Source organism: Labrus bergylta, chromosome 13 (genome assembly GCF_963930695.1).
Source record: "Labrus bergylta chromosome 13, fLabBer1.1, whole genome shotgun sequence".
NCBI classification, from domain to species: Eukaryota; Metazoa; Chordata; class Actinopteri; order Labriformes; family Labridae; genus Labrus; species Labrus bergylta.
Window position 1 is genome coordinate 15,006,761 of NC_089207.1, and position 25,856 is coordinate 15,032,616.

The following is a 25,856-nucleotide window of genomic DNA, read 5'->3' on the forward strand; positions in this document are numbered from 1 at the left end:
TGCAAAGTACAGCACTTTGGTCAGCTGAGGCTGTTTTTATGCTTCATGAACACGTTTCACTGGACTTTGGCTTTTTTTAAATCCTTTGTCTGAAGAAAAAAAACATACTATACAGCTGTTCATCAAACCATAAAAAGCTGACAATTCAAAAGTTACTTTTGGTTTTCACCCAGAGTACTAATTTCCAAACTCAGAATTTAAATTTTTTAAAGAGGACTTGTCATGTTTGATCATGGGATCTAAACGGGTGACATCAGGGCGCGGGCCAGGAGCCAAATCTCCATGAATCCACCTAGAGCTTTGAGCATGCTTAAGCAATCATGACCTGGCATAAGGTCCGTGTACGTAATCAATTATTCATTTGGAAGGTGGGGGAGAGTCGGTCCATCTGCTGAGGGGAGCAGTCCTGGCTGAGTTATTGAGCTGTGTGCTGTCTGCTGTTTAATAATGGTCCAACTATGCGTTGTTCTGTAGCCGGGACCAGTCGCAATCGATCAAGTTCAAATCACTGCATACTGAAATGTAAACCAGTATTGCAACTGACAAATAACAGCTGTGTTTGCTTTTCTTCTGCTTCTAATTAAAGATGTTCTACCATGATGCGACCCCAAAACAGAACAATTTTTCTTCCATTATTTAATTTCATTTGCAAAAAAAAAAATGTCTTAAAGTATTTGATTCCTTGACATTTGTTCACTCCAACATAATTACACAAAAAACTGCTGTGACCTGCTGCAGACATCACTCATATCCTATCTGATTAACAGACTTTTCCAGAGCAAATGAAACACTAATCTTAGACCTGGAGAAATTAGACTGCGATTTACAGACATGGCAAAGTGCATCCTGGGGGAAATAATCACTGAAATCCTGTTTGAGTCTGTGTACTTTTACTGTAATATCAGATAAGAAAGTCATAATTCCAGGCGCTGATTAAAAAAAAAAGATCTGCTCCCACTGAGTGGGCTCTCTCACTCTGGAGCTACACTACACTCTAGAGGTTAACACCAAAAATAATGCCGTCCTGCTGCTGCTGGCACTGAATCTGTATCTTATTAGAAGATTACATATTGGCTGCTTTTACTCGTGGACATATTTTCTAGCAGATTTTCAAAGATCTGACTAATTTGGCTAAATAGTCTGTACCAAAATAAATGAACAAAGACTTCTTTAAATTGTTGAAATTTAAAATAATGACAATAATGAGTTTGTTATGTCACTTTTCTGCAATGTATTAGAGGCTCATAATATATTGACTCATGTTTCACCTTCATGTAGGCTATATGTAAATATGTTAAAAAAAAAAAAAAAAAAAAAGCTTCTCTAAAGGGCATTTATTTAGCTTTCTCAAATGTTACTTTCTAAAAAAAAAAAAGCCTTATTTCTGAGTTCTACCTTCATTAAAACATTATAAATGACTTTGGATATTACCAGTTTTACATGAAGCTAACAGTATCAGGTTAAAATATCAACATCTGAATGAGGAATAAAAAGCTCAGCAGCTCCGGTCACTTCTTTCCTAAATGTTAAAATTGATGCTATGCTGCCATCTAGTGGTAGATTGGCTAACATGCGCTAAAGTCTGTGATTTAAACTGTAATCACGGAGCCAGAAATGTCCTTTACAGCTCAGGGACCAAATGCTGCAGTGTTGATATGTTCGCAGCTCACAGCTATAAATGGGTGTCCTTTAGATGAACTCTCTGTGCTCCCTTTAGGCAAAAGATGAAGATGAAATGTTTCTGTCAGATAATCTTTCTTTTAATACATCTCTATTAAGTTCAGAAAAAAAACTACATTAAATATCTGCTACTCATAACTTTCTTCCTTTACTCACATGTATCACATAACATCACTATTTTTTTTTTTGTGAGTCCAATTGTGATAGAACTGTCTTCTTCCTCGTACACATTTTCACATGTCAAAATAAAATTAAAGGTTTCAAATGAATGAAGCTGGATTTCATTTTGCTGCTTTAGCTTCAGGGTCCTGTTGTTGTGTGGACCAACTTAACATCACAATAATGTATTTTCCTGGCACATTTGAAGAGGACAGAGGCTTATTTTTCAGAAAATACTCTGTACTCTTGTTTTGTGACAACAGTTAATATTGTAAATGTCATCCTCTATAGGTCAAATAGAAAATGAAGCCAATAACCATTCACTAGCTCACAGAACAAAAATCTCAAACTGCGTTCTGATGGCACCTAATGAGATTTTTTTGAGGCTTATTCTGTGATCAACGACTGAAAGCTGAATATGAGGACTAAGAAGTGAATCAGTGTTTCAGATCAGCTAATTAAATACTATAATAGCTCTTGTTCAGAGAGTACAACACCATTAGTGGGGGCAATGAGGTCATTCATAATTAATCCCCATGATCAGGATCATATAAAGAATTATTTACTCTCCAGGTGATACCAAAGAGAGATACATTTAAATCTTCTGAAGCACTTCATCTAATGACACAAAGCCACTAACAATAACACTCAAAGCAGATCATTATCTAAAAGACATTTTATATTGACCAAGCTCTGCTGAGGAACTTGATTTTACTAAATTTACTCTAGGGCTGTCGAAAGATTAAAATATTTAATCATGATTAATCACTTACTTTCAATGGTTGATCGCTATTCAACACATTTTTAATTGCATGTTTGAAATTCCATTATTTCCCATTTAAATATAAAAATTGTTGGGCTTTTATTTTGAAATTTTATGTACTGTCTTCAGCAAGAGTACTGTACTTGCTGTGGATTCAACCCAGCTTTTATTTTGAAGTAAGTTAAGGACCTCCTGACCTCCATTGCTCAATGGTTACAAAATACTCCTGAAAAAGGAACTCTTTACAGATTAAAACCTTAATGAAAACAGCTCAAACGAACAGCGAAGAAGTGAAATGTTTGATGTCGTGAGGTGGATATTGAATCGTCACCTGAGCTGTCTGAGAGCTTTTAAAAATGAAATGAGACTTTCGAAGATGCAGCAGTGTTTAGTCGTTCTTTTCTACCACTGTGACTACACAGAGAGGTTTATCCACGGTGACCCTAAAGGGACAAAATAGCAAAGAAAAAGCATTAGTTTCAGACCTTAACTAATCCCAATTAACTAGTTAATGCTGAGAGCGCTAATCTTACGTTTACTATGATTTGAACCAGAAAAAAATCTGTTTTTTTTTTTTAAGAGGGAGCCAGGTTTTAGTTCATGTGTTGAAAAATATAACCACATGTAGACCATAGCACAGCAGCTAATTAAGAATGTCTTGAATCCAGCTGTATCAACAGTCAGTAGCCTCAGAATAAAAATGCATGAAATACAAATGGACTCCTACTGTAGCAAAGCTTTACTGAGTCATGATCAGGTATTCCAGACAAAGAAAAAGTTCATATAAAATTGCATTTGAGACATATAATCAGTGTTTTTTCCAGTCAGTGTGATGAGTAATACATGTTCTACTTCTGTAATAAGCAAACATGGTGATGCAGAGAACTTCTCAGTATGTGGTAAGAATACTGCTGACATCATTTTCAAAAATATATATAAATCTACTTCATATCTACAGCCAGCTGATAGCATTACTCTGACAATACATTACAACTGTATATACGCTACAACACTTTCAGACACTGTTTGAACGCTTAAACCGAGTAGCATAAATAACTGTCACTGCTAAGAAAATGCTGTATAACAGTCAGCTTCCCTTGTTGAATACAGATCATGACATCGACATCAAAGTGAAAAAAAAAAATAAACTACCAAATTTAATGAGAATCCAGTCGTATTGATTATACTGTATGGGATACTGAAAAATAAAACAACAACTTTCTTTAAGAGTTATTCTGATATCATCCATTAAGATAAAAAAAGAAGAAGGTAGGCCTCAATTTCACATACAAAACCAGCTTTAAGATATTTCACACATTTGTCTCCAGTAATAAAATGTATCAGCAAATTGGATTTTGACAAGTTGTAAAACTTTGCTATCGTGGCATCTCCAGCATTCTTAGTCGAGACTATTTGAATACATTCATTTTCCATAAGGCAGGGGTAGTAGCTACGACGTGTTAGTACAAGGAGTAATGTTCTACAACAGGGTCAGGTTATGTTATAGCATCAGTTCAGATATCCAGCGGAGTCATTCCAAATATCTGGACACAGTGTTTACCTGCAGAGATCACAGTTAACGGTTTAAACATCAATAGAGCCGCGTCATGAAATGCCACAGGTGGGAAGAGCGGTTTCAGGAAAAAAAGGTATAGTCTCGCATTCTGCTCAAAATGCTAAAACTTCATATTCTTATATTGTCATCTTTGAGCCATTTGAACATACTCAAGAACTCATTCTCATCAGTAATGATCACTTCCTTTCACTGCTCGAGAACAGAACAGCAATGGGCAATTTTAAACATCAGTAAAGACAGCATGAGTAAGAGCTGGATAATAAAAGTAAAAAAAACAACAAAAAAAAACAAGTGGTCATCTCTGTTGTCAGCCATAAAAACAATTCATTTCTAGTTCCAGTGTTGCAAAGATAATCCAGTGAAGTCTTCGTAGGGCTGAAGTAGTCGCTGAATTTCACATGACGTATTTTCTGGGTTAAAAAAACAAAACAAAACAAAGGGGTTGTAGTGTGCTTCAAGAGCAGTACAGTGTAATATCCACATGTGTCAGGTCAAGAGTCCAGGTGTTTCTATCTCTCTGAATCCACATTTTGAGTCACTGCCATTGTAGTTTTTACAGATTCTTTTTGTAGTCCTTCATCCAGTGTACTTCAGCAGCTCTATGTGCTGTGTGATCAGAAAAGCTCAGAGCAGCAGGGATCCAGTGGTGTGTTAAACAGTGATAAAACAGTGTGACTTACAAAAGGGAGAGGGAAGCAGCACTAAAAGAGACACCCTCCCCTTTTAGTCCAGCGGTGGCTGCTTTTACAACGTACCATACAGTGTGAGAAGGGTGAGGGTTTTTGACTGGATGGACTGAGTGAATGGCAAGTCACAGACAGTGAACATCATGTTAATACTGCAGCTACATGTTTCTTTAAAACTAGCCTTTGACTCATGATATCATTGAATACTCCTATTACTTTTCCTGTGTGCTAAGTTCAACTTGTTCAGTCTTTTTTTTGTCAGCGTGGGTGCAGTTGTGTTCATGGTCCCTCTTCACAGGTTCCTCCAAACCCCCAGTGTTCAGCACAGTTGTCCCAGCTTGTGTGTGTAGATGGGTGATGGGGTTATTGGGAAAGTGGTCAGGGGTAGAAGAATACTGTGAAGGCTGCTACTGTATTTCCCACCCTCATCAGAGCTCAGTGGTCAGGAGACCTCTGGGTTTGGCTCCATCCTCTGGTGTTGGCTGCTGACCCACAGGGCTGTTAAATAAGGGGTGAAAGACATTTTTGCATCAGAGAGAGAGACTTCTAATCCTGACAAATATGCTCATTGCGTTGAATTCAAGTGTAGGGAAACCTGTATTTATCAACAATCTCTCCATGAAGTGAAATGTCTGCAGTAACTGACAGGACTTTTACAGATATAGAAAATATTGAAACCTTCATAGTGGACTTGACAATACTCATAGTAGAAGAAACAGCATGAATTCAGCCTGCCTTGACTTGCTTGCACTAGGAGTTCAGGTTAAGTAGACATTTCCCTGCTCAACCAGCAGGGGGCAGCATTCTACCAAGCTTGCTTTAAAAAAACGAGCGCTTTGTGTTCTAGACTTTTACCTGGCCGAGATGGTGCTGCGTGCGTGAGCGAGGAGGGGGAGGGCTGGGGTGAGAGCTGCTCCCCCATCTGCAGGCAGAGGAGGGTTGACCTTAGCAGGGGGGTCGAGGTCGAGCAGGCCGTTAGTAAAGACACCAGAAGGCTGCATACGAGGGGGACGAGGGAGAAGGTGTGAGGTCACGCTACATAGCCTCTACATCAGCATGAGTGAACAGCAACTACACAAGTGCATTTGGTCAAATAAAAAAAAACGTACAAGCCTCGTATCACTACAGTCAGGACAATAAGACAAATTTAGATTATATAAAAACACAGATGAAATCATGATCCCAAAGTTTCTCACCGTACAAAACTTTGAAAAGTAAGACACACAATGGCACAAAACCAAACAGAGCAGAAAGCAGAGCTGTTAGATGGGTAGGTAAAGAAATCCATCACTCACAGCAGTTGTGGGAACGATCCAGCGGGGTGTGATGACTGGTTTGGGATGCTGCACTGGTGGTAGCTGGAAAAAAAAAAAAAAAAAAAATCAGAAAAGTATTGTTACACTCTAAGGATCTTTCTTTATTTATTACCGGTAATACGTAGTCAACCATGTCGACCTACTGTAGGGATGCAATGGTGAGAATGCTGCCCACATATTTATAAACTCATGACAAATCCAGCATCACCTACTTTTAAATGATTCAGCATCTGAGGCATCTTTGCCTCTAAAGCTGATAAAGTGCATTAATGATAGACTACAAACCATGTCATCATTTTGGCTGAAGAGAGCAGGACAATAAAAACAGGCTAAGCAAGAACGTACAGTACACTGCATGTACCTCTGAAGATGAGCAAATAAACAACATTAACTGCTTCACTGCAGTATTTCATTGAATAAAATGTATCTCTCCTTATGAGAGTGTCAATATACTCAAATGTTGTGAATAGATATAAGTAATAATTACATTTCTATCTCTTGTAGAAATGCCTAAACACTTCATATAAAATCCGATGTATAAGACACACAATTTTGTTCATCTAGAAAGTTAGCTGCGTTCTATATATCAGTGCAACCAACAAACCAGGGTAGAATACTGAGGCACACACCGTCATTATCCTGACTGCAGCCCTCACCATCACACACTGAACACGACAGGACGCAATCGAAAATTCATCCCTGTTCACTCAGTGCAAGCCGTTCTGGGATACATGGCGAGGCTAACGAGGCTGGCTGCGCGACTTTTTAACCATCTTTTCTCCGTCATGAGTTCATAATCATGCATCTAGAGCAGTGGTTTACTGTTCAGTGAATAAAGCTTGTGGCGTGCTGAAATGATTGAAAACCGTTAACAGTTAACGAGTGACCAGCGGAGTTGTGCGGCAAGACGTGAGGGAGTAGGGTATGTAGTAATCCACAACTTTCAGACTGACTGAACTAAAAGAGCTACAGAGCTGCACAGCAATAGAACATCTTCACGCAGTAAGACAGTTCAACCTACTTCTGGCTGGGAGACCACAAAAATCAGACTATGTCTTATGTACCAGTGAGATTAAATTCCAGATTTTACGGTATGTTTGAGTCAGACTCTTCCTCGTGTTCTTGAGTGTGTCATTACAGACTGTTGTTTGTCAAAGCTGTCTACACATTCAGTATTTTTGTGAACTTACCACAGGAGTTGGGTCAGTGAAATCAATCAGGTTATCAGACAGTGGGGCGGTCATAGGCAGGTCAACCTCCTCTGCTTTAGCCTAGAGACAGTCACAACATGCCAAACGTACAGTACAAGCTGGTATACATGCTAAATGACAACATTTGTTCACATGGGTGAATACACGTCAAAGAGATTCTTTTATGAAACACTATTCCTCAGTCTCAGTAAGAGTGGAGTTCTGCATCCATGTAAATCCTCCCCGTAGACACATTTTATAATATATTGTCTGCTTTTTATGCTTATCAGACCAGATGGATGTATACAATTCAGTGTTATTAGTTGTTGTTTACAATTAAACATTTCAAATAGAAAAACGTGTATTCTTGTTCCTTTACAGCAGAACAGCTATTTTCTGCAAAGTAATTCAACTCTAAATAATCATGATACCTTTGGTGACATGACTTCAACAGCAGACTCAGAGGGCATCTTGGGAACGGAGGGGTTCAAATCTTCAGCCAGCACCTCGACACTGATGAAAGGAACGAGAAAAAAAAATGAAAGACTTCACAGAAGATGTCAAATTAATGAAAAAATCTTTACACAAACAAAACCAGCAATGTATGTCAAGTTCCTTATTTTTGACAGAGTAGTTTTTAAAAAGCCTTTAGTTTGATGTTTTTTTCTTGTTAATTTACTTAAAAAATATCTTCATACTAGTCAAGAGTCCATCATTTATTCAATTCATTTTATTTTGAAATACGCTACTAATCCCTGAGGGAAATTCTGGTTTACACTTTTATTTTAGAGACATGCTTCTCACACACTCATGCACACACAGGATCTGTGGACATGTATTAGTGGAGAAATGTAAGGGTGGGGCTGCAGCACACGGCTATGCAGGGAGCGGACCAGAGCAGTTGGGGGTCCGGTGACTTGCTCAAGGGCACCTCGACACTACTCGGGAAGAGCCCCGGCACCTCTCCAGCTACAAGTCCAACTTCCGTATTTTTTGGTCCGCACCGGGACATGTACAAGCGATCCTCCGGTTCCCAACCCAAGTCCCACCTGAGCTACTGCCGCCCCCATGCAACATGAACAAATATATTGCTTCAACACAACAGGTCCACATTCTCCTCTTCAGAATGAAAATCCCAGGAATAGTGGGAGCCTTTACTGCATCCATGAGCCTGGGGCCATGCAAACTCTGTGAACTGTCTAAGCACGCGTCTGTATTTTTTGTGTCATCCTACCGTAAACACTTAATGAGCAGGGACGGCAGCAGTTTCCAGGCAGAACTCAAGTCATGTGACTCATCATGCTCAGATGCTCACAAACACACACACACACACACACACACAATGCTCATACATGCCAACAGATGTCGACAAAGACTGCAAAAAACACAAAGCAACACCTTTGTCTCAAGTTGGATCATTGTGAAATGTGCATTGTATTTGCTTTATGTTCTGCTTCCAGGGGAACACAGGCTGGAAGTGTTTGAAATTATCTTTTTAAAATAAAAACAGTAGAGGCCAGAATTTTCTTCCAACTGTTCCTTCAATTAACAAAATATGCTCAGTCCATGTGGAGGTTCAAAGTGTATGGTACAGGCACAGTGAACCTTAGAAGACATTTATCCTTCCATATGACTTGAAAACAAATATTTGAATAACAGTTTTGATTAAAACTATGTAAAGTTGAGTTGAAGAGACCTGCAATGATTCACCCTACACTAATCTATTCTCCCAGTTTCTCTCTCTCCCTTGCTTTTTTTAAGCAGCTACAGTGGGAATTATTGATACTCAGCACTTCTAGAGTAGGTGCACACAAAGGTATTCAGGACATAACTGACACACACACTGACCTGGCCCCTGCTGGAGACACCAGTGAGGCTGGCTTGAGCAGGTCCCAGGAGTCTTGAATGTCGGGGCGACTGCTAACAGACAGGGACGAGTTACTGCCCATTCGCCCGGTACGCACCTTCAACCTACACAAAGACAATACAACATTTTGGTTTGTATTTAGGAATTTGTTGCTTATCTGCATGATACCTTGAGAAAAAAAAAAGCGACCTGCACAACAGGGTCAAATTGACCCTAAAGCACAGAGTGAAATCTTTTCCTAAAAATGAACAACCTCAACATGAATCAAATCTGAATGTGCGACAGGGGATGAAACACAATGAGTTAACATCGCATTACAACACATCTTGTTAGAAAAAGAGAATTGTACATATAATTTATCATAAACATATTGTATACTCTCACAAATAGCACTAGCCAAGCTAACATGGCTCATTCTCTTCTTCTCATCAGGAGCCACTGACTGTCTCCCTCTCATACAAGACAATGCAGAGCTCTGCTTGGAAGGATGAGCTGAAGATGATGTCATGTTGTGAACTACTATAATAATCCTCATGAATATTCAAGTAGTTAATCGGCTCTAGCAGGAGGGGAGAGCTGCGATTGGATGAGACAATGTGTGGACAGTTGGATGACTCAGGAAGACGGAGGAGGAGGAGGGAGAACTTCAAGACAAAGCCATTGTCACTGAAATGCCAGCGACAATGGCATTCTTCCTCTCCATGTGTACTGCGGCTGTTCGCTTTATTAATATTACAAGTTTACCTAAGAAATATGTTTGTAGAATTCTGTAGCAATAGACTTTCTTCTTAAAAAATACTAATAAGAGTGTGAGCGTACCTGGAAGAAGGCTCCTGTAAATTACAGTTTTTATCTCCAACTATAACCACATGTTCCTCCGAAGGGCCCTGCACAGGGAAACAGAGAGGGATAAATCAGCGGGTGGGAAGATAAGCAGGTCAAGAGAGGGATGCTGAACTTAGAAACTCACAATGACATCATAGCTATAACATGGGCATGGATGTTTCCAACGTGTTTAAATTCAGATTTAATGCTGCTCTGACACAAATACTTCATCTAATTTTTTTGGGCCAAACTCGAGCTGTTGTCAAATTGAAAGATGGTCACTAAATACAATACAATGAATCAGTGCATTTGATTGTTCAAAGGCTTCTCTTTCCTCCTTCCATATCTGTGTGCACAGTCGGTGGTCTTTGTTCATCACCTTGAGGGCAGCGGCCTCAGCTTGTGCTTTCAGGATGTTGCTCTTCAGATCCTCTGGGGTGCGCAGTGGAGTGACAACTGGACTACTGCCTGTGCTGCTCAGGCCACACTTCTCTGTGAGCTTCACCACGTCCTCCTGTTTGCGCAGGACCAAGTGAGGCCCCAATCCCAACAAGAAGAAAAGAGAGAGTGAAATATGGTTTTCATATCTGACAGAACTGAAACGTATGCCATGCCACCCCAGCCTCGGGGTTTAAAGTAGGGCTGCCGAACGATAAAATATTTTTAAATCAGAGGTCAGCCATCAGAGTAATCACAGAATTTCAATAGTTAAACACAATGAATCACATTTCTGATTGCATGTTTGAAATAACATTATTTTGCATCTCAATAGAAGTGTTTGTTATGCTTTTATTTTGTACTGTCTTAAGCTACATTGCTATACTTCCTGTTTGGATAAATACCTGCATTAATTTTAAGTGAAAATAAGGAAGCACTCGCACCGCTAGATCAAAGAGTATGATATGGATTTAAAGGAAGAATATGCAATTTTTCACACTTAAAATGTAATATAAATCAAGTATATATATTTATTGATAAAAGCTAAATGTAAAGGTGAAAAAAGTTAAATGTTTGGTGTCAGATATTACTTCTGACTCGTCAACTGAGCTGTGTGGGAGTCTCTTACAGTGAAATGAGCCTTTAGAGGGCGCAGCGAGCTGTGTTGTTCTTTTGGATCACTCTGGCTGCAGGAACATGCTATGTTGTATTAACTGAAGTGTGCCGCGAGGGTCAAAATGCCACGTGATTAACGCAATTAGAATTTAATAAATGCATTAATTTTGCACAATAATCGCACTGACAGCCCTATTTCAAAGTGTTTACAAAGTAACTATAGAAACAAAAACTCACCTGATTATTCATGGCCATGTTGACATTGATGTTGTTTCTCGGAGTTGCAGGAAGTGGTGGACTGCTCTCTAAAGCCAGCTGCTTCAGACGAGCGGATGCTTCTTGAGAGTGACAATGTTACATTTCAATCAATACAGGTTCATACACATTGACCACACTCCTAGAATGACACTGTTTTCTGTTCATGATAAGTCTGTGAAACCACATTTCTGCATAGACCTTTCCGATATGACTTCATTGTGTCTCTGAATGCTCTTTGTTGTGTTTGCCAGGCTTTCTGTAAGCTCACCAGTGAGGCTGGGAGGATCGTCCCCGGCGACACCGGGGGTAGCATAGGCGTTGCTCGGTCCGGCCTCCTCTGTAGCCGTCACCGGTGGAACGACAGGAGCCCTGAGGACATCATCAATGCATGTTTCCATCAGGTCGGCAACCATGGGCACACTGGAGACAAAAGATAAACAAAAGAGGGGGATAAAACAGAAGCAGCTGATTAATATGGGCGGTAAACACGATAAGAGATTCAATTTTAAACATAAAGCGAAACAAGTGAGGTGATCAGATGAATACAGCAAAAGATTGTACATCCATACAACTTACCTGCAGCATCCATTAGATAAGAACTGACTGCAAACATGGCAAACTCACAGATGATGACAAGGTAAAGTAAATCCCCATCAACAAATAAGAACTTGAATGAAAAATATAAATCTCCTTCTTCAACAAAAATGCAATGTCCTTGTAGTCTATTGTTTTTGAAAAAAAAGGGGAGATTTGCTGTTTACAAAATGTAATATGTTTATCTTAAAAATCACATCATTGACAAAGTTTCTGATCATGTAAGTTCGTTCACAGGTTTCATGTGGTCAAACATTCATTCAAACACTCGACTAGAATAAAAATATGTTGTGTTGTTCTTACAAGAATACAAGAAAGAATAAAGACAAAGAACAGTTACTGTACACCTTAAGGAAAGATATGGGAGCCCTCGAAAAAAATCACCAAAAATCAGTCTGAAGAGGTTTACATTCAGCCAATGAAATAACTTCAGTGTGAAATAAGGCAGGTTAAAACCCTCAGACTTTAAAGCAAACTGACAGAAAACGTTTGATACACGGGTTTTGGTAGAAGCTCTTCTTGCAGCAAAGTAATTACCTCATATAAACGCAGCCTGAAGACACGGTGAAACATAAAGAGGTTTATATTACTGTATGGCGCCTGAAGGGAGAACAGCCGCTAACACACAACACACCCAAAAAAGTAAAAGAAAAAAAAGAAAGTACAATGCTTCGCACAAGGAGGACTCATAACTCAACCCCCACATGTTAAGTAATCCTCTTCAAAGAAACAGCAAGTTTATATCCAACCTTCATGTGGGCAATAAACAAAAACATATGACAGAAAGGGAGGGGAGGTATATTTCACATACCCACAAAAGGAATTTTGCAAAGGAAACACATTATCACCACTGTAGTAATCATGCATAGGAGAGATTTCATTGTCAGATATCCAAGCAGTCAATATGTATTCAATTGTAACATTGTAATAATTTTTCGTTTAATTCTAAAAATAATCTAGTTGCAATATCTATTTTGTTATTGTACATCAGTGATGTTGATGGTCACATCTCTGTTGTTGATTTAACCTCAAGTTGAGAACAGCAACAAGGTCTCATTGAACAAGGTCTCATTGCTAATGGTAAATGGACTTTACTTCTGACTACACAAAGCGCTCTTACACCGCATGTCACACCCACCTGTTCAAACATGGGCTGCTATATAAAAATAAAATATAAAGTGACCATCTGTATTAACTAATCCCATTCAAACACCACCGACGAAGCAGCGGGAGCAACTTTGGGTTAAGTGTCTTGTCCAAGGACACATCAGACATGTAGCTGCAGGAGCTGGGGATCGAACCCTCAACTTTTCCGGTTGAACTGAGCCACAGCTGCCCCAAGTGTGGTTTGCATTTTCAAACGGCTAAGTTACGAGTTTAATAGCATAAAGATAATATCAGTAAACTTTCCATTCTGAGCCCAGCAACATGATAATCTTCTCAGATTGTGCATCTACAGGAATGTGGTAGAGACTCATTACACATGAAGTACTCTGTATAAACCTTAAAACTCTTCTGTGACATATTTTGGTCTTTATTCTCATAAATAAAGTTCAACATACAATTCAAAAAGATATACAACCTTTGGTCAGTGATGTTGTAAACATCTTACTAAGCAGTATTATTATAAATATCATTATTATTATCATCTTCTTCATTGGTGGAGCAGTGCAGGGAACATTTGATCAGTGGTGTCGTAAGGAATCAGTGAATATTCATCAGTCAAATCCACCACCGAACTTGGTGGTTGGGTCAATTTCCTTAAAACCCTACCCAGCTGTGTCTGCACCACGGCATTGGTGATCACAAAACAAACTGTCACAGTGTACTTCAAAACAGACAAATTAAAAAACAAAAGAATTCCATTCAGTGTTGATCATCGTAATAGTATTGTGCTTGTTTGACTTCTTGCAAGAAGATGGAAGAGAAGGAAGCATTAAGGCTACGATATGTTCAGGTTAGCTTAATACTAGATGAGAAAAGACAAAAAAAAAGAAGCATAATCCAGCATTTCTAAAAATGTGTTTGACACAAGTTAAAATGTACAAACGAGATGACTTTATAAAATATAAATAGTCTGTTTGAAAGGCAACATCCTGCTTCATTCTAAGCTAGGCTAACAACCTCAGAGACAAATCTCTACGGATGAGAAGTATATCAACTTCATTTCAAACAGTGCAGCAGATCCATGAATAGTGTACAGCTGATTACATACAAAATATAACAATCACATTTGCTTAAGAGGAAATCATTTGAAGGAATTTAAGTTTAAATCAATAATACAGTTTTGAAAATATAAAAAAACAAAGCTATTTTTTTTTTTTTTTAGATATTTAACCGAGGAGGGCAGGTTAAAACCCTCCTTTAAAACTTTGTAGTCACAGGTTAAACTTGTAGTTTCCTTGCAGAGATGAAAGTTAAGCTGAATTCCTAAGCCTTACATCGATACTGTGTCACCCAGCCAGCCTGTTTCATGAGGTTAAGTGTGAAGGACAGAAGAAATAAGGGGGGGGGGAAGGGAGACAAAACGTAACATAATGGGAGAGGAAATAGGGAGAGAACGAGCAAATGAGGGTCACTTTTCAGAACTGTCATTAGTCAAGGGGCATGAGTCAAGGAAAAGTGGCATTCAAATACAGTGACTAACCGAAACATTAAGAAGAAAAAGGAGGACATCATTCCCTTCTTTGAGGGATGTTACCAGACTGAATATTTGATACTTTCAGTTGCTTGTGTTGAATGTTGAATGAGGAATGTTTAAGGCTTGTGTCCTTCCATGTGGTAAAGTCACCACCACAAATACCAGACTGTTTTCAGAGGCGCGTCACTGCTGAGCCATTCCCATTCATTAACCTGCTGTCCATTTAACACAGTACAGAAGGTGAAGGCCGTTAAGAGTCACTCGGATCCGTTTGAAACTCCTTTGTAGGAAGCTTTGATGACACATGAGCGGGGAGGATGAAGGGAAATGGAGACCTGGGAAGAACAGGTTGAAGGATAGGGGAGGGGACAAACAGGAGGGGGGGGGGGGGGGGGGGTGAACAGATGGGGATAGAGTGAGAGTGAGGGTATGTAAATTGTGAGTGAGATTAGAGGGGAGGAGGAAGGGAAGCATTGAATGACAATAATGCAGGAGAGGGAGATTGTATGCAAATAAGTGAGTGAGAAAAAGCTTGTTCGACACAGGATTTAGAGAAAAAACGGAAAAGAGGACGAGAGCAGAAGGCGGCTGATAACATGAGGCTGACAGAAAAAAGTGCTAATTCTTATTTACTGCATGTTGTCACATACATGCGTTCTTTAACGCAAACAAGGTTCCTTGAGGATTTTCTTCAGTAGTGCCAACGCCTTAACTTTGTTTTGTCCTGTATTCACTTGAAACTAAATCTTGCCACGCAAAATAACGCTGTTTAAAGTCATTTAAATGTAATGTGAGTTGCGTAACAACTTTTTATAAACTGGATGTTCATGTCATGATAGCAGCAGTGTCAGGAAACTAAATAGACAAAAGTATACAAGTACATTGCCTCTGCAGCACTGTACACAAGTGCTTATTCAAGAGTACTTTGACAAGTGCTGTGGCATGAGCACTTGAGTGAAGTGAAGTAGACTGAACCTCTCTGGAGCGTCAGTGACCTGGCTTAGCACCTCTAACATCTGAGGTCTGATGGCTAGCATGTAATCTGTGTTTATACATTCAGTCATAAAGGCTCAGAGTCACACGCTTTAAATCACAGTGACAACTCCTCTGAGAGTATGAGGGATATAAGGGAGTGTATCGTTGTCCAATTGGCAGAGTAACAGCGGCTAACTTGATGATGACTCGTGATAGTGGAAACGCCACAAAATGCGTGCCGTACCGTGACAAACCGAACTGAACTGCTTGGTGGAAACGGGGCTTAAGTAATATGACAGCTTTCGTTGTTTGTCCAGGTTCAGGTTAAACTCTTTGTCACACAAAACAGTCATTATGGTTATGTTGTTATCATTAAGTTATTATCTCGTAACTTTACGTGTATGTTTAATAGACTTAACATATGCTGTATTTATTCTGATGCAGGTGTAGTTGGGGAATAACATTAAAGATAGTAGAGATAGGAGACTCATGTTATCAACGAAACAACCGAGGGGTTAAGAGCTTGTGGTTTCGCCGCTCCATGCAATGTTTCTAAAAGCAAAGGGGAGAAAAGCATGGCGTAAGAAGGGAAGAGCACCATGGATTAGTGTGATGTATTAGAGATACAGCAATGTCTCTTTTAAAGCGCCCTCTTTTAATATGCTCTTTGAGCTGTAAACTGTTGCCATGGGATAACAGCAAAAAAATAAACTGAGAGGTCATGTCAGAAGTACTGAAAGTTCTTGTGTATTTTATCAGCACAAGGTATTTTTCTATCTGTGATGGTGAAGCAGTTTTTTTGTTTTTTTTGCATGAAATGAGTTGATAAGAGAGGGGATAAGACTCCACAGAACTCTGACGAACATAACTGCTTAGTAATGTAGGCTTGTGTTTTGTTTGCAGCCATCTGTGGGTAAACTTAAAATTTAAACACACTTAAAAATGAAACTACTGTGGAGTTCAAATCAAGAGAGACCTTGCTGCACAGGAAAAAAGAAATGTGTGAGAAGGTTAAGTTCTAAAAGTATTTACTATTACAAAGTCTCAGAGAGTAGGATACAGCATCATCAGTATGATCAGTCACCACTTCTGCAACGCCACATCTGTACACCTGTTATTGTTTTTTTTAGGTTAGTAAATGAAGAAGAAAATGGCTGCTGCTCTACAGAAATGACAAGCAATCCTCTTACAACTACTGACCAGAAATGTTCTCAGGATCACCCTAAGCTGTAAATCTGAATGAGCTTTTTTTTCCTCCCCTGAAGTCAGAAAAGTCTGCTCAGGATAGAAGAGGTCCTACTTCCCAATCGGGACCAAATAAAGTGTCTCACAACTTGACATCGAAAATTTTCTTTGAGCCGAGTGGCAACTTAACTTCAACTCGTCCTCAAGTATCATTCTTTTAATTTGCGAGAACATTTTACAGCTTAGAGAGGATAAATGAGGGTTTGCAGCAGAGTAGCAGGTGACTCACAGGATGCACAGCAACCCATAAGATGACTGAAAACAAAAGACACCTACACAACAGAGCTGAGCAAAGTTTTGAACAGGACAGAGCCAAAGCCAAAATCAAAACCCATCACTGATTCATGAAGCCAAACACAAGATCCCTGCAGAGCATCCCAAAGATCACATCAACATCCTGCACCGATTAGGTTAAAGTTTCATGCTGATCGAAAGTGGACAGACAACAAATCACAATGTCATTGCATGAAAACCCATTTCCAAAGCCATAATTAAGAGCTCGCCACTGCAATAGCAACTGATTTGTTAGGCCGGAGTGATGGCGAGGTTCAGCATTTGATCGTACCTACCTGGCCTGCTTCCAGCCAAGGCCAATTTGCCCTCAGTACATGTTTATACTGGAACACACAGGGGAACATGGGTTTATATGTGATGGGAATGTGTATATATATATTCATCTGCAGCACACAAACAACAGATTTACCCCAGACAAAAAAATACCTGTCATATATTGCACATTTACACAAAGTTCTCAGAGGCAGCAATGCTGAGGTAATAATGGTAAATATAACACTGTAACAGGGGACACATGCGCTGTGACATGAGTATAGAAAACTTCATAAAACAACAAAAGGGTATAGTAATCATCATGACAGAGTATGTGTACCTCATCATCTCTTCACCACCTGCCTATTTTTATTTTATTTTTAATGGCTAACCACTACAAGTTTTGTCTGCTTTTTATCAAACTTTCATTATTTTGATCAGACCTCTATGTTCAATATTATAACACTGCACTCTGGGCATTTTGCTCCTTAAAGTGTCTAAAAGTGTTTGTGAGAGCCCCTGACTAACACACTGTTCATACGCTGTGCTTCATGCACACTTTAAAACAGTTTAAGAACATGACAATAACAGAATATGACAGCCAATAAGCATTGAAAGGTCACACGGACACAAATAGAAAACTGCACCCGAGTAAACTAACTCTGCCTTCCTCTCTCTTTCTTCTCTGCCTTCCTTGGTCACAGCAAGACATGGTGAGTGGATAAGCCGTGTTAAGCCACTCTCATGGCATTAGACCGTAAAAAAAACACACCAAGCTATCTACCCATTTCTTTCAGCAAGGATCAGTGGGCTGCTCAAACGTTCCCTGAAACAATGCAGTTTCAGGGAAGTAAGTAAGCACTTAGATGTTGTAAGCTTATGCTGGCATACAGTACAAAGCATTAATTGGCCTTTTGATAAAAAAAGATATATCCATCAATTTTCTAAAGTTAAAATCCTCCTCTGGGGTTTCAAAGGGCAGAACCACATTTCATCAAATACTGGATGTAATGTGGGTTCATAAAATCTTTAGATAAAAAAATGAAAGAAAAAAAAAAAGATGTTCAAAAGCCCTGACTCTAAACCAGAAGGAAAGTTCAACTTTTCAGGTACCAACCTCCTCTTTTCTCCTCCAGGACTCCGGGGTAGAGCCTCGATTTCCATCGGTACACAAGCAGAAGCTGCCACAGGGCTGACCACAGGCACGGCAGACCAGGCGCCTCTAGTGAACTAAAAGAAAGAAAACGAGAACAATGCATCAGAAGGTAGGGATATACAGACACTTAGTCTAAAAATGCATTAAACATTTCTTTGTAAAACAGCTTTTTCATAGATATCTTCTATTCATGATATCCATACAGAACCGATATTTTCAGTATGAAATCATCTAGCATCACCGGCATTTTAAATCTTGCAAGTTGCATGTACTCTGATCTTTCTGTGGTGGTTTTGGGTTTGATTTCTGAGTTTAAAATATGTCTATGTTTGCTGCACTGCCAAATTTAATTCTCCTCCACAAAGCAGGGAGCATTGAAACACACACAGTAATCTTTTCTCCTCACCTTGTTGTCTTTACTGGAGCTGACTCCATTGCCGGAGGAATGAGCCCTGAGCAGAGAAAAGCAATTAAGATTTTAACCAAGCAACAAATGTCATGTTCTAATACTACACATGTATTCATGCTGTAATTACTGAACTAGTTTTAAGTGGGGTATGTCTGAACACTTAAAAGTAATTATCAGGAACTCTTACAGCCTCTCTCAATGATTTCCACAGAGCACAAAGCTGAAAGGTGCAGGCCAACATGGGTGACTTTATAGTTTGTGTCAGCCCACACATGAGCTGAATATTGCGCCAATACAGAAGTTCAATTTGGCAACAATTGTGAGAATACTTTTGTATTCATTTCCAGTAAATCAGGTTATTAAGAGCCCAGTTCTTGTCAAACATGTTAATGCAGCATCCTTTTGACACAGATTTAAAAGATGCACATATTTGGTTGCATCCTCACAGTGAAGGTCTGTCTGATCAAATGTGATGAAAAGTCATGGGAGTATTTAACATCAGAATGCTTTTAGTCAACAGGTCCGGTGGAGGCATAAACTACCACTGATATCAGTCTTTAGCCCACACACATATCCCTTTAACAAAGGGCTACCTCTGTAACAAGATTACAGCGTGGGCTTATGGTGCAACTGAATGAATCAAGAGACAGAGTGAGTGAGTCACAACACTTTAAGCAATAGTATTTCATAACAGTAGACACATTCAGGTGAAATGTAATAAAGCTGTTTTCAATTCCAGCCGTGCATTGTTGATGTCTGTCACAGATCAGACAACAAGACAATGACCAGACAGAGCTAAAATGAATAGAAAAATCTCATCTCGGTTTGGTGATGTGATCAGTCTAAAATTAAAGATGTGCAACAAGGAGAGGATAGAACAAGTAATTTAATCAGACAATGGCACAATCACATTGGTTTGATATCAGTGTACTCACTCATGGGGATTGAATGTCCCTGTAAAAACACAAAGAACAGACATTAAGTATTTGGTTCAGAGAGATTCTTTGATGAGTTACGGTAAGAGTGTGTGTGTGTGTGTGTATGTGTGCAATAATGTGCTTATTTTGTATTTTCTGACTCTGTACAAAAAGTAATGTGTGATGGTGTTTGTACTAAACGTACATAGGGCTTTAGATTGTTTGCATTTGTACATTTTTCACTATATTTTGGTGTATACAGAGTATTAATCCTGAATGTCTTGTTTGGTCAGGCAGTATATTCACATGTGTTTACAGGTGTGAGACTGTGCGAATGTTGTCGTCACCTCTGCCGTGCATGGTTCTTCTGGAGTAACGTCGACTTGGCCGCCTCTCAAACGAGGCTGACCTCCTTGCTTTATTGGCCTTAGTTGTCTGATATTCTGTCTTCCCACTGGTCACACAAATACAAACAAAAACAAAAACAAATGTTTCATTCTTTAAAAGGACTTTTTTTGTCGTATTCTCTATAAAACAGAAACCTTGATAATTGCAGGCCAAACAGTTAAACACAAAACTGCTCGATGATTCTTGGATAAATGTGATTGACTAAAAAATTAGAAGGCATAGTGATGACCCCTGCTGAACTCTGGACCCATCCAAGCGATAACCTTCTATTAATAACAAACCCTGTAACCTCTGTGTTAGACCAACATTACAGTCAATGCTTATCCAACTGGGTAATGTTTAAACACACATAGAAGGGATCTAGCTGGCTACTGTGGTATGTGGACACTGAGTGCCTGTCTTGTACCACTGCAAGTATCAGTGTGTACACACGTGGGGTTTTATGTTTGTTTAGAGAATGATACTTTGTGCAAAGCTAGGATTATCTCTGTGATATTCAATCACACACGGTACAGAAACAAACATGACGCGCTCTAAATGTGTGCCAGTTAACCTATCAGTAGATTCCCATCCCACACAGTCTTCACCAACTGTAGTTTAAAACGTATTGTCACAATGTACACCGTGGACCCCAGGAAGAATAGCTTCTCGCTATGCTGAAGCTAATGGGGATCCAAATAAAGAAACAAACAAACCACACCAATTTCACCTGCATCGCTCGTTCTGTTAGGAGTCAATAGTGTTTTGGATATGAGGCCCACAACTAACTTGTCAATCATTCTGACAGCACATGATTTTTTTGCTGCAGTTTGCTCTTAATGAAATGCATTTTCTAACCGAATAGTCGTTGGCAACAGTGAAGATTTGTGGAGTTGCAATTAAGAACCAGATCACTTTGACGATCATCTATTTCCACATTTAAAGTTTTATTCATTTTTTCTTACTTAAAAAATGTCTTTGCCTTGAAAATATGTTTTGATGATAGTAGGTACCGGGACATAAACACCAAATTCATCCAGTGTATTTTCCATCCACCCATTATCTTTACGGTTTTTCGGGATCGAGGGGGAGGGGTGTGGAACTGGTCCCAGCTTTTATTGGACGAGAGGCGGGGTACACCCTGGACTGTTCTCCAGTCAATCACAGGGCTGACAACCAGCCACACTCACATTCACACCTACAGACAATTTAGAGTCACCAGTGAACCTAACCAGAAAGGGTGCATCTGAATTGCCAAGTACCTACTCAATCTATCAGTAGACAGTAGACAGTACCTACTATCCGTGCTGTATACTGTTTAGTACCTACTATTCAGTATGCACACAGTAGGCAGATATTTGTTCTTACTTCGTCTGATTCATTCAGTATGGAAGTGGCGTCATTTACGTTACCCGAACCGGCCGCATCCACCCGTTTTTTTTGTTTAGCTTTATTCAAGAAGAGTAATGCGCAAATACAGTCAGCAATATCACATTGTGAATCAAGTAAAAGACAGATTAAATAACCAAGTAACATACAGTATATAAAGGAAAGTACAACTGAAAGACAGTAATATACAGAATATAAAATAAACCAATAAAGACACATTTAAATAGTGAAATCATTATTTAAATAGAGGGGGAAAAGGTTTTATAATAATGTATACATTTGTTAAATCTTTTGTTGTTAACTAAAAGTGGCGATTTCACTCGGGATTTTAAATTAAGATTAAATTAAGATTATCAATGCTTTGTTTGTTTTGATTTGGAGGCGCACGTGAAGTGACGATTTACGCTTAATTTCGCACAGCATTGTGGGTGGTAAAATACAATTCATTTTCTGAAAGGATGCATCTGATCCATACTGCATAAAACCCAGAAGTTAGTATCCATACTGAAATGTTCAGTCTACTGAGGTAGACCCAAAAAATGCATACTGAATGACCACGAAAGTTCAGTATACTGAAACTCCATACTGAATAGTACGTACTGCATACTGAACTATGACAATTCGGAAAAGGCCAAAGTCTTTGGACTGTGGGAGGAAGCCGGAGTACACGGGGAGAACATGCAAACTCCACATGGAGAGGCCCTTTCCATAATGCATTTAATGTAACTTAACAAAAAAAACATGAAATATCAATGCTGTGGTTAATACTGTTCACTCCCACTTGTACAGCACTTTAATAATGTGAAGCGCAAAAAAGCTAGGCTTAACATTATTATGTAAAATCCATCCAACAAATCTGTTCTGTTTATTGTTGCCATGGGCATTACAAGTTCATTTTGAGAATAAAAAATTGCTAGAGAACTTTAAGCCCAGTGAATTTTGTACAAAAGGAAATTGCAACCCTTGTATATCAATCCACCCAGCCTCCAAAAGACATTCATATTCCCTTCGTTCTGACAGTGTATCCGTCTGTATTACCTGTATCTGAAGCGTGATCCCATGCGAATGAATCCAGAGCGCGCAGAGTTTTTCTGTACCGGCCCTCTCAGTCTAAAGAAAGCATGGTGTTCAACAGCACACTTCCACAGGTGCTTACAGGCCTTAGGGTGATCCATCCTGAACACAAAGGTGTGCTCCTGTTCCTTGCCCTGGGGAGGATTAGTGTAAGTTAGATTTAAATGATACAGAGGAGGACGATAAGTTCTCACTCAAGAGACAAACATACAAGACATGTAATGTGCATACGGAACATCTCGTAACAGGCTCTGTCACCAGGGCAAAGTTTTGTAGCAAGCTTCACACACCACAGTTTTACTGGAATACCTTTAATAGGGCTGGGAATCTTTGGGTGTCTCACAATTCGAATCGATTTAGATTCTTGGGGTCAAAATTCTGGATTCATTGATCCATGGATTCAAAGACTATTTATGAATTAATACTTCAGGATCTACTCCAGTCATCTGTGAGACTGGCTGAATTTCTTGTTGCTCTATTTGGCATTCTACTGAGTTAAAGAGCTAGCACTTAGCAGGGAGTGACTGATTATCCCCCCCCCAAAAAAAAATAAAAAAGTTATGAATCAATTATAAATCTTAGAAGAGAAGAATCTCGATTTTTACATCAATCGATTTTTTTTATCCACCTGTAACATTTAATACTTGAGGGAGAGAGAAGTCAAACAAAGCTCATGTGCTAGCTCATGCTCGTCGTGAAAGGGGTCAAATATGTGAAGAATGATTGGCTGTACTGCAGTGTGCAAATGTAGCCTCATTAATCTGATTTCTCGTTAAGACATTAGATGAAAGTCTGTCTAATACTAAAGCCACGTACTGAACTTGATCTGCAGCATTGTCACAGTCACATTCTTTTGCAGTTCTTTTATTTCCCTCTTTGCTTTAGGTAAACTTGCTTCTTATGTTCAATAAGCCCTCAAATGTACTTTAAGTGAAAACAAAATGCCTCCAATCCGTCTTCTAATGATGTTGTGAACCAGCTAGGAAACCTCTAAATACAAACACCTGATGACAGGTTGACATTTAGAATCACAGGAGTCTTATGATTCTTTCAGATAACAAGTACATTTGTCTTCAGCTGTGATACATACAGAAAAGCAATAATATCTTGGAAAGCCCTTTAAAATCTCAACAATAGGCAAGGAAACATCTAGGTCAGAATGCTGGTTAATTCTTTTAGAGTAAAAGATATGTTTGCATAACTCTGTACTCTGTAATGTACAATCTGTCTTTTGCCTTTGTATCAGTCTAAGTTATTTGCCCTTTAAGGCCTCATTAAAAAATTGCAAAGACTTGATCCTTGTACATGAACAGAATAAAAAAGGCACACATGCTCAGAGACAAACAGAGCATTCTTAAAGCAAGACTTCAAGTAGCCACCTGGTCCTGTTTCTTTAACATGACTCTTTCATTTCCTATGGCACACATGTTTTTCTCAAACTATTTGCAGTATTTCTTGATGCAATGAACCCATGAACTCGATGTAATGAATTAACAATCAGCCCTCTCTCTAATAGTTCAAACTCTGATGCTCCAGCTGTGAGTGTGTGTTTGACAAACAAGCATCTTGAATGATAATTAGAAGTTCAAGTGTATACAGCTCATTTTTGGGTGACCAGACCGTCATAAGGTATATTACTGTTTTGGACATAGATGACAGAGCTGTGTGAGTGTGTGTGTGTGTGTGTAGGAGAACAGTGCATACCAGAAATACCAGAGGGGGAAGGCTTCTTTATTAACCTCACTCACAGACCTCCAGGATGGACATAAACAGACTCCTTCTCTCTCATATACTCTAGCCTCTGGGTAATACAATACTACTGTAAGTCTGATTTGATTTCGATGTTGAACCAACCTTTTCTAGGGCTCAAGCACTTCAAACAAAGCTTTTTAGAAGAAACAAATATTGTGTTTTTTTTTTTTTTGTTTTTTTTTTAAATCTTTAGGGCAATTTAAAAAAATGTCCTTCCTTAGTCTGAGCTGGTCTCTCTTGAGAATGATATGACTGTCTCAATGAGAAAAAGTTTTTTTTTTCTAAAAAGGCAGTGGTCTTGATAGACCAAACATATTGAGAAACATATTGTTTCCATTCCTGGTCAAAATATAATGTAAAAAATAAACCTAAGTTTAAACTAAACTTTAAACCTTCAAGTTTTGTGTCTTATTCTTTTTTTGACAGAGGATAAATGCAGAATTTGTAGTTTTTAAGAATAAAATATTTTGCACTTCAGAAAGGAAAGAAGTTGAAATACTACCATTATTAAGCGTTTATTTTTTTAGGTGCATGACTCAATTGGTTGTGAATGACAAGCATGAAAAATGACTGAATAGTCAACAAACAAAAGTTGTGTTTTTAGGCACAGTTTGTAATAATTGGACACAGGTGTGTGTGTAACTGGAACATACCAAGCATACAGATGGATACTAGAGGTCAAAGATATGGGGAGAACTGTGTCACCTTAGGGAATCTGTTGTTTCCTGAATGCATCTGCAACTCTTCACCGAGCTACAAACTTTACTGAGGCTGGTGAGTGATTATTTTTGTTCCTGTGAATGCCTGAGGGAGCACCTCATAGTTTGGTGAGAGTATCAGATGGCTAATGATACCATCCATGATTATCTCTGATGAATTAGTAATAAACTTAAGTGCGGTTATCATTTTTTATGGTTTGCTTGCAACTGGAATCAAGCATAGCAGGTACAGTTTATTCCTTATTACCATGAGGAGCTGTATGCTGGGAACGTTAAGACTGCCTTGTTAAATACTGTGAATGAAGCAGTCAGGTTCGTGTTGTGAATTGAAAACTCCTTACATGTTTAACATTTCATTGTATGAAAGGCGTGTGTTCATGTTCACCTGATCATCATCTTCTACCACCACAAGTGTCAGTTTGCTCTTCTTAAAATCCAGACAAGTGATCTTGGGCCTAGAACAATAGAAACAAATAAACATGCATGGTTGAAGATAATAAGAGAATCATGTATTCTCAAATGTTTTCTATAATGCATTGATGAAAATATTTTAGTTTGTTTGGATTTGTGGAACATACCAGAAAAAGAGGCCGATCTTGGTTTCTCCTTCGAACACCAGAACTCCCGTTGGTGTCAAACCCAGACTATATTCATTACCGTCTCTTGCCTGCAGGAAAAA

The 25,856-nt window shown here is 39.0% G+C and overlaps 1 protein-coding gene across 2 annotated transcripts in view; it reads right to left on the reverse strand.

The window, feature by feature from the left end:
• Positions 1 to 3,323: 3,323 nt before the first annotated feature.
• Positions 3,324 to 25,856, reverse strand: part of epb41l5 (erythrocyte membrane protein band 4.1 like 5) — a 35,574-nt gene continuing 13,041 nt past the window's right edge. The window contains exons 10-26 of one of the 2 annotated variants that reach the window (XM_020647849.3): positions 25,756 to 25,844; positions 25,563 to 25,632; positions 22,671 to 22,840; positions 20,204 to 20,310; positions 19,875 to 19,893; positions 18,937 to 18,982; positions 18,492 to 18,604; positions 11,642 to 11,793; positions 11,353 to 11,450; positions 10,442 to 10,576; positions 10,057 to 10,124; positions 9,219 to 9,341; positions 7,802 to 7,883; positions 7,371 to 7,451; positions 6,160 to 6,222; positions 5,720 to 5,859; positions 3,324 to 5,362 (exon numbers count right to left, since the gene is read on the reverse strand). In XM_020647849.3, coding sequence (XP_020503505.1) covers positions 5,293 to 5,362; positions 5,720 to 5,859; positions 6,160 to 6,222; positions 7,371 to 7,451; positions 7,802 to 7,883; positions 9,219 to 9,341; positions 10,057 to 10,124; positions 10,442 to 10,576; positions 11,353 to 11,450; positions 11,642 to 11,793; positions 18,492 to 18,604; positions 18,937 to 18,982; positions 19,875 to 19,893; positions 20,204 to 20,310; positions 22,671 to 22,840; positions 25,563 to 25,632; positions 25,756 to 25,844 — 1,626 coding nt within the window. In that variant the 3' untranslated portion in view covers positions 3,324 to 5,292. Of the gene's footprint in view, positions 5,363 to 5,719; positions 5,860 to 6,159; positions 6,223 to 7,370; positions 7,452 to 7,801; positions 7,884 to 9,218; positions 9,342 to 10,056; positions 10,125 to 10,441; positions 10,577 to 11,352; positions 11,454 to 11,641; positions 11,794 to 18,491; positions 18,605 to 18,936; positions 18,983 to 19,874; positions 19,894 to 20,203; positions 20,311 to 22,670; positions 22,841 to 25,562; positions 25,633 to 25,755; positions 25,845 to 25,856 lie in introns of both variants that reach the window. The other variant, XM_020647848.3, reaches the window with a different exon arrangement.